Source organism: Colobus angolensis, unplaced genomic scaffold, assembly GCF_000951035.1.
Source record: "Colobus angolensis palliatus isolate OR3802 unplaced genomic scaffold, Cang.pa_1.0 Scaffold159, whole genome shotgun sequence".
NCBI lineage: Eukaryota > Metazoa > Chordata > Mammalia > Primates > Cercopithecidae > Colobus > Colobus angolensis.
The window spans coordinates 790,899-799,992 of record NW_012114699.1 but is presented as its reverse complement, the minus strand read 5'-3'; the positions used below and the strand labels follow the sequence as shown (position 1 = coordinate 799,992).

The window sequence follows — 9,094 nt, the reverse complement described above, 5'->3', positions numbered from 1 at the left end:
GTGGGGTATATTCTCCTGGTGTGCTCGTTTGCTTAAAGCGCAGTATTGGGGTGGGAGTTACCTGATTTTCCAGGTGTTGTGTGTCTCAGTTCTCCTGGCTAAGAAAAGGGATTCCCTTCCCCCTTGGACTTCCCAGGTGAGGCGATGCCTCGCCCTGCTTCAGCTCTCCCTGATCGGGCTGCAGCAGCTGACCAGCACTGATTGTCCGGCACTCCCTAGTGAGATGACCCCAGTACCTCAGTTGAAAATGCAGAAATCACCGGTCTTCTGTGTCGCTCACGCTGGGAGTTGGAGACTGGAGCTGTTCCTATTCGGCCATCTTGCTCCACCCCCCCTTTAGTTTGTATCATTGTCATTATTCTTAGAAGACATGACAACTTCTCTTGTCTAGCTCTGTAAAGTAAACAGTTTTCAAGCCTGTGCAGTTTCGGGTTTTTTTTTTTTTCAAAAAAGCTTTGCTTCTGAGTGTTCAAGCTTTATAGTCAGGAGAAGACATTTTTGAACCTTGGTATTTTAACATTCCTGAGAATTATTCTTTATTGAGCTTTCAATATTGTCATTTCAATATTAAACCATTCAAATAACCATAGTACAATTCCCTCACCACATTGTAGAAACATTTTAATGATAATTAAATGTGGAAGCACCAAAATGGACTCATAGGTCTTACAGATCGAGAACTCCAGAAGTAAATGCATGCTCCAAGATAGAATTGATTGTTCTTTCATCATAACACCACCCACCAGCTCTTAGCAGTACCCAGAGAATACCACTTAGGAAAGGCTCACACAAAAATACTGCCCTTCAGGAAAAGTAGTCCAAAGAGCTACCCATTATCTTTTCCATTGCTCTTTGCTTAGAAAGGAAGAAAAAACAAGACAGTGTTTAATGAGTACATTTGATTTGTACACCAATCCCTTCACAGATGTCATTAGGAAGTATGGGTCTTCTTTCAGCATGAAAGTTTCCAGGCTTATCTAGGATTGCATGTTTTCTTAGGAACATGAACTACTAAGTTGGTGAGTGTCATGCTATCCTTCTCTATTGTACTTCTGTCACCATCTGAGAAGACAGCTGGTGGATAACTCTGGTATCAAATGGCTAATGTAGAGGGAGAAAAATTAGGCAAAGTGTACAAAAAAGGATCGTGTCCTCAGAAACAGGAGAAAGACTAAAAATCCTGGACACTATGAGATACCATATGTTTAACAATCAGTTCTGCTATGTGCACAAGTTCGGAAAAGTAAGAGGGCACAAGGTTCTGAGGTAAAAATGAATAAAAGCATGAAAATATCTACACTACTCATGTCACCTTAAGTGTATTGAATAGGATAGGCTTTTTCTTCAGAGGTCTTTTGAAAGATGAAAGTCATAGAACACATGATTCAGTTTTAGTTACCACCTTTGGTTATTTAACTTTATCTGTGGTGATAAGCAAACAAGTAATAGCAATTAATCAAAGAAGCCAAGTGGTATTTTTACTCTGAGACCAACGTTTAGTGTAAAATTTGCAGAGGAATTAGTGGGAGGTATTTGCTTCTCAGTCACAAGTGCCAACTTGGAGAAACTTGTTCCCAGCCATTGCTACATCCAGGCACAGAGAAATATATAAGAAAAATTTGATTAAAAATTTGGCCTCAGGGTCATTTCAAAGCTCCAAAGAAAACGAATTTGATGGCATCAGTAAAGATTAATTCTAGGGAAACTATAATCTTTGTCATAAAATATCACTTGCTGGGCCTGCTTCTCGAGTTCTTCCTCTTAGAGAGCCTAGCCTGAATAAGGATTACACCAATGGTTTTATGATATACGACTTAACACCAAACAAGATTTTGTGTATGTTTATATAAGAAAAAGATCCCTTCATGGAGCCCATAGTACTGAATTGCTTGACATTCAGTGGTATGATCTTTTTCAACTCCTACTAAGCAGTTTTTGGAACACTATTGAAAGGCTGAAATTGTTCCTTACACAATCTTTCCTGGCATGGGAAAAAAATAAAAACAATCCTTAAGTTTGGGTCTTATCTCCATTCAGGTTTGGTGCAAAAATCAAAACCTATTATTATACAGTCTCACAAAGATTCAAGAACAAATGCCTTGACATCCTTAGACCTGTTTAAGCTCTCTCCTTTGGCATGTTTCAAAGATAACTAAGCACGCAATATCCTCATCTACCTGTGACCACTGACAAGAGCCTATTTGGCTTTTTTTATTATTATTATTATTTCAGGTTGTACAGGAGGAAATTCCCATTCCCTCCAGCTTTGTGAGGCTGAGTTACCTGAGCAGCCGCACCCCTGGGTATAAAACCCTGCTACGGATCCTTCTGACACATTCAACGATTCCTGTCGGGATGATAAAAGTACACCTCACAGTAGCTGTGGAAGGGCGACTCACACAGAAGTGGTTTCCCGCCGCAATTAATCTTGTCTACACGTTTGCTTGGAACAAGACCGACATCTATGGACAGAAGGTTTGGGGCCTGGCAGAGGCTTTGGGTATGTTGAACTAATTTTATGTAAATAGCAGTATTACATGCACAGAACAGAAAATACTTGTTGCGTGTTAATTTGTATTTGGAATAATTATTGATTTTCTTCTGTTTAAAGGATCTAAGGCATTTTTCATTTAAACACTCCCTTGAGGCCAGTTTAGAGTTCCCTTTTGACACATTTTTGCTTCAAAAAGATTTTAGTTCCCCTTTCATGATGGCTGCGTACCAATGGAATCGCGCAATATCTGACTTGTAACTGTCACCAGAGCCGAATGCTGCCTTCTAAATGTGACCTTTGGTGTGGCATTCTATAGGCCATGTTTTTGGATTTGACGTTTAGACTGTCATTTCTACTTAGAGACTACAAAATTCTAACTTATAGCCATCTCCACTTATTATCTTTTATGTCTAAGATGGTTAGACTTCATTAACTTGTTACTTCTTCAGGTTAAATAAAAAATCATCCTGCCTTCCTATTCTTTTTGATTTTCTGTAATCTCAAGACTTTAAAACCTAGCATCTTATAAATAGCAGGGACCTGAAGAGGTCCTTTGGGCCTGTGGTTTTCAGATACTTAATTCTCCCAGACATATGACATTTTTTTAAAATGAGGCAGAGATAGATTTGCCAATGTTTTATTTTGTCAAGTAAGAATATTTTTAAAAGAACTCACTATAATATACTATTCCTACCACTACCATAATTTCATAAATGAGGGATACCTTAGTAGCAGAAAAGAAAAAATAGCCTGTTTTAAGAAATGATGGCAAGCAGTCGAACCCTGACAATCAGAGTGAGATAGACTAACACCAAAGTCTTTTTTTTTTTTTTTTAATTATACTTTAAGTTCTAGGGTACATGTGCATAACTTGCAGGTTTGTTACATATGTATACTTGTGCCATGTTGGTGTGCTGCACCCATCAACTCGTCAGCACCCATCAATTCATCATTTATATCAGGTATAACTCCCCAATGCAATCCCTCCCCCCTCCCCCCTCCCCATGATAGGCCCCAGTGTGTGATGTTCCCCTTCCCGAGTCCAAGTGATCTCACCTATGAGTGAGAACATGCGGTGTTTGGTTTTTATCTCTGTCACTCTGTAGAAAACAGAGAAACCTTCCTAAGGAACTTGATACAGGTTTGTAGATCTGCAGTTTGGGAGCCTTTGATCCTTGTACCTTCAGGCAGTAGCTCATGTAAATCACCCTTGGACAGATGAGAAGATTATTTTAAAGTTCTCCAAAAGAGACATTTAGACATCCTCCCTTGGAAGTGTCTGTCATGATATAATTCCCATAGAGCTGAACTATATTTCTTAGACCATAGTATGTCAATTTTCTCTTCCCAAAGGGAGAGAGAGTGAGAGAGAGAGAGAGAGAGAGGGAGGGAGAGAGGGAGAGAGAGACTGATGACTCTTCTCTGCCCAAGAGACCCTCATATATTTAAATAATTAAGTCATTTGTGTTGGACTTTACTGGAAAGCAAGGAATATGGACAGGTTCATATTTCCTCAGTAAATGGGAAATTATTGTAAAGACACACAAGAAAATAAGAAAGTACAAGAAATACCATCAGTAGCCTCACAAGCAGGCCTCAAACTTATAGCCTTGTTCAGGACGCATTGCATTTCTAGAAGGTCAGCATCTGCTCCATCAACTCAAAACCAGTTCAAGTTTTTTGCAAGTCCACTGCTTCCCACAGTGGTGACTCAGCCATATTTAAGACTGACTTCATCTCTCCTCCTGCCATACTAACTACCCTCCTTCTCTCTCTCAGCTCTTCACATTCTATGTGGTCTGCTAACTTGCAGTGTATCTTGCATTCAGGTTCCTCTTAGAGAAAATATTGTATTTTGTCAGCCATTTACTGTGCAGTCCAGGACACCCTTGTAAGGCAGAACTTTGGCATTAGGCTACCATGAAAGTTGCTGACCAGCCTACAGAGTCCTGCTTAATCCCTATTCTATTAGTGTAGTGGTTATGAGAACAACTCTGGAGCCAGCCTCTTTCCCTGGGTTCAAATCATTCCTTCTCTACTTATGAGCTATGTGACACTGGATAAATTACTTAATCTCCAAATGCCACAGTTTCTCCATCTATAAAGTGATTATCATAAAGATTATGTTACTCATAGGTTTGTTATGATATGATGATTAAATGAGGTGAGTAGCACAAAGTGCTTGGCACATCGTAAGCATTCAACAAATGTCAGTTGCTGGTATTGCTTTTTTTCAGTTTTGTTGTGGCCAGGGTCCTGTGATCACATAGTATAAAGCATGGAGTCTATGCAGGTATTTGTTGCCTCAGCTTCTCTAAGAATGGTGTTGTGAGTATAACAGGCAGGCACTTTGTGCTACTTACTGTCCATTTCCCCTCCCTGCCCACCCCACCCCTCCGCCCCCCACAAACACACACGCATAATCTCTTTTCTGTCCTTCTCTGTGCTCTGAGAGGCTGGTTTCCATGGACTGCATTCCCTGAACGCCTTGCTCTTTAACTTCCCACTTGATTTGCTCAATGAGTGGCACCATCTGGAGACTGTAGAACAAGAACAAGGTCAGGGTATTTATCCCTCTTCCTGCTTTACTGCAGACTACATTAGACAATAGCAGCTCCTGTCTAGTAGTGCCTCCTCCAAATCCCCATGCTCTATCTTGCCTTCTGTATCATCACTCCCTCCTCTTCCCCCTACAAGCCCAGAAAGTTTACCAGTTATGCCAGTGCTTAGGTGGCTCTCCCTTCCTTGATAATTCTCTTAACTCTGCCCATGCCTTAATTCAAACTCTCTGCAGTGAACATTTACAAGTGTGACATCTTATTCTTGCTGAGACCCTCACCGAATCATACTCAAAGTCTCTAATTCTCTTCTCCATGATATTATCCTACAGCATTTCCTTCACTAGGCGGATAATCCAAAATTCCTCTAATTTTTCTCTATAGGTCCTTATTTTCTAATTATTTTAATTAATTTATTTTTAAACTTTTATTTTAGGTTCATGGGTATGTGTGTAGGCTTGTTATATAGGTAAATTCGTGTCACAGGGTTTGTGGTACAGATTGTTTTGGCACCCATTTACTAAGCCTAGTACCCAGTAGTTATTTTTTCTGCTCCTTTCCCTCCTCCCAGCCTCCACCCTTAAATAGGCCCCAGTGTCTGTTGTTCCCCTCTTTGTGTCCATGAGTTATCATCATTTAGCTCCCACTTATAAGACAGAACATGCGGTATTTGGTTTTCTGTTTCTGTGTTAGTTTGCTAAGGATAATAACCTCCAGTTCCATCCATGTTTCCGCAGAAGACACGATGTCATTCTTTTTTATGGCTGTATGGTATTCCATGGTATATAAGTACCACATCTTTTTTATCCAATCTGTCATTGATGGGTTATTAGGGTGATTCCACATCTTTGCTATTGTGAATAGTGCTGCAATGAACATTTGTGTGCATGTATCTTTATGGTAGAATGGTTTATATTCCTATCCAAAGAATAGGATTTCTGGGTTAAATGGCAATTCTGTTTTTAGGTCTTTCAGGAATTGACACACTGCTTTCCACAATGGCTGAACTAATTTATGCTCCCACCAACAGTGTTTAATTGTTCCCTTTTCTCTACAACCTCGCCAGCATCTATTATTTTTTGACTTTTTTAAAATTTGCATTTCTCTAATAATGGGTGATATTGAGTTTTTTTAACATGCTATTGGCCACATATATGTCTTCTTTTGAAAAGCATCTGTTCATGCCCTTTGCCTACTTTTTAATAGGGTTGTTAATTTTTTTCTTATTAATTTGTTTAAGTTCCTTATAGATGCTGGATGTTAGACATTTGTCAGATGCATAGTTTGCAAATATTTTCTCCTATTCTTTAGGTTATCTGTTTACTCTGTTGATAGTTTCTTTTGCTGTGCATAAGCTCTTAAATTTTATTAGATCCCGTTTGTCAATTTTTGCTTTTGTTGTGATTGCTTTTGGTGTCTTCCTCATGAAATCTTTGTCTGTTGCTATATCCAAAATGGTATTACCTCAGTTGTCTTCCAGGGTTTTTATAGTTTTGGGTTTTACACCTAAGTCTTTAATCCATCTTGAGTTGATTTGTGTATATGGTGTAAGTAAGGGGTCCAGTTTCAATCTTCTGTATATGGCTAGCCAGTTATTGCAGCACTGTTTTTTGAATAAGGAGTCCTTTCCCCATTGCTTGTTTTTGTCAGCTTTGTTGAAGATCAGGTGGTTGTAGATGTGTGACCTTATTTCTGGGCTCTCTATTCTGTTCCATTGGTCTGTGTGTCTGTTTTTATACCAGTACCATGCTGTTTTAGTCACTGTAACACTGTAGTATAGTTTGAAGTTGAGTAATGTGAGGCCTCCAGCTTTTTTTCTTTTTGTTTAGGATTGCCTTGGCTATTTAGGCTTTTTTTGTGGTTCCATATGAATTTTAGAGTATATTTTTTCTAATTTTGTGAAGAATGTCATTGGTAGTTTGATGGAAATAGCATTGAATCTGTAAATTGCTTTCAGTGGTATGGTCATTTTTACGATATTGATGCTTCTTATCCATGAGCATAGAATGTTTTTCTGTTTGTTTATGTTATCTCAGATTTATCTGAGCAGTGTTTTGTAATTCTCTTTGAGAGATTTTTCACCTCCCTGGTTAGCTGTATTCCTAGGTATTTTATTCTTCTTGTGAGTATTGTGAATGGAAGTGTGTTCCTGATTTGGCTCTCAGCTTGGCTGTTATTGGTATATGGGAATGCTAGTGATTTTTGTACATTGATTTTGTATCCTGAAACTTTGCTGAAGTTATCAGCTAAAGGAGCTTTGGGGCCAAATCTATGGGGATTTCTAGATATAGAATCATGTTATTTGCTAACAGGATAGTTTGACTTCCTGTCTTCCTATTTGGATGCCCTTTATTTCTTTTTCTTGCTGTATTTCTCTGGCCAGGACTTCCAATGCCATGTTGAATAGGACTGATGAGAGAGGACATCCTTGTTTTGTGCCAGTTTTCAAGACGAATGCTTCCAGGTTTTGCCCATTCAGTAAGATGTTGGCTATAGGTTTGTCATAGACGGCTCTTACTATTTTGAGCTATGTTCCTTCAATATCTAGTTTATAATAGAGAGTTTTTAACATGAATGCATGTTGAATTTTATCAAAGCCGTTTATGCATCTATTGAGATAATCAAGTGGTTTTTTTCTCTAGTTCCCTTTATGTAATGAATCACATTTATTAATTTGAGTATGTCGAACCGACTTTACATCCCAGGGATGAAGTATACTTGATCATAGTGGATTAGCTTTTTGAAGTGCTGCTGGATTCAGTTTGCAAGTATTTTTTTTTTTAAGGATTTTTGCATCAATATTCATCAGGGATATTGACCTGAAGTTTTCTTTTCTGTTGTGCCTCTGCCAGGTTTTGGTATCAGGATGATGCTGGCCTCATAGAATGAGTTGGAGGAGAGGAGTCCCTCCTCAATTTTTTGGAATAATTCTGGTGGAATGGTACCAGCTGTTCTTTGTGCATCTGCTAGAATTTCGCTGTGAATCCACCTGGTCCTGGGTTTTTTTGTTAGTTGGTTGGTTGATTGGTAGGATATTTATTACTGATTCCATTTCAGAGCTCATTATTGGTCTGTTCGGGGAATCAATTTCTTCCTGGTTCAGTCTTGGGAGGGTGTATGTGTCCATGAATTTATTAATCTCTTCCTAGGTGTTCATAGTATTTTCTGATGGTTATTTACATTTCTGTGGAGTCAGTGGTAATATCCCCTTTGTTTTTTCTAGTTTTGTTTATTTGGACCTTCTCTTTTTTCTTCTTTATTAATCTAACTAGTGGCCTATCTATTGTACTAATTTTTCAAAACACCAACACCTGTATTTGTTGATCTTTTAAATAGTTTTTCATATTTTCTAATTCTTTATGATCATCCTTAGACCCCAGCTAGGTTTTGAGGGGTTGTTTTTGTTTTTGTTTTTTGCTTTTTTTCTAAAATCGTGACACTTAGAAATTTACCCAGTCCTCTCATGAAGAACTGACCAGTACAGCATCTAGTAGTCATTTCTTGCTAGGGTTCACATAAATGCAGCTCAACTTCATTTTTTTTAAATAACAGGCTTATTGAGGTATAATTCATAGACCATAAAGTTCACTCACTTAAAGTGTACAATTCATTGGTTTTTAGTATTTTTGCAAGGTTATACAACTACCACCAATATCTAATTCCAGAACATTTTCATCATCACTCCACGAAGTACCCCATACACATTAGCAGTCACTCCCCACTCCTCCCTCCCCCAAGTCCTAGAATCTGCTCATCTCCATTTTGTTTGTATGGATTTATCTGTTCTGGATATTTGAAACACATGGAATCATACAATAAATGGTCTTTTGTGTCTGGCTTGTTTTTTTTTTTTTCTTTTTTTCTTTTTTTTATTATACTTTAAGTTCTAGGGTACATGTGCATAGCATTCAGGTTTGTTACATATGTATACTTGTGCCATGTTGGTGTGCTACACCCATCAACTCATCAGCACCCATCAATTCATCATTTATATCAGGTATAACTCCCAATGCAATCCCTCCCCACTCCCCCCTCCCCCCTC

At 38.5% G+C, this 9,094-nt stretch overlaps 1 protein-coding gene across 2 annotated transcripts in view; it reads left to right on the top strand.

The window, feature by feature from the left end:
* Positions 1 to 9,094, top strand: part of TENM1 (teneurin transmembrane protein 1) — a 630,397-nt gene that overhangs the window by 476,085 nt on the left and 145,218 nt on the right. For both annotated transcript variants that reach the window (XM_011936960.1, XM_011936959.1), the window contains exon 18: positions 2,233 to 2,500. In XM_011936960.1, the coding sequence (XP_011792350.1) occupies positions 2,233 to 2,500 (268 nt within the window). The remainder of the gene's footprint in view (positions 1 to 2,232; positions 2,501 to 9,094) is intronic.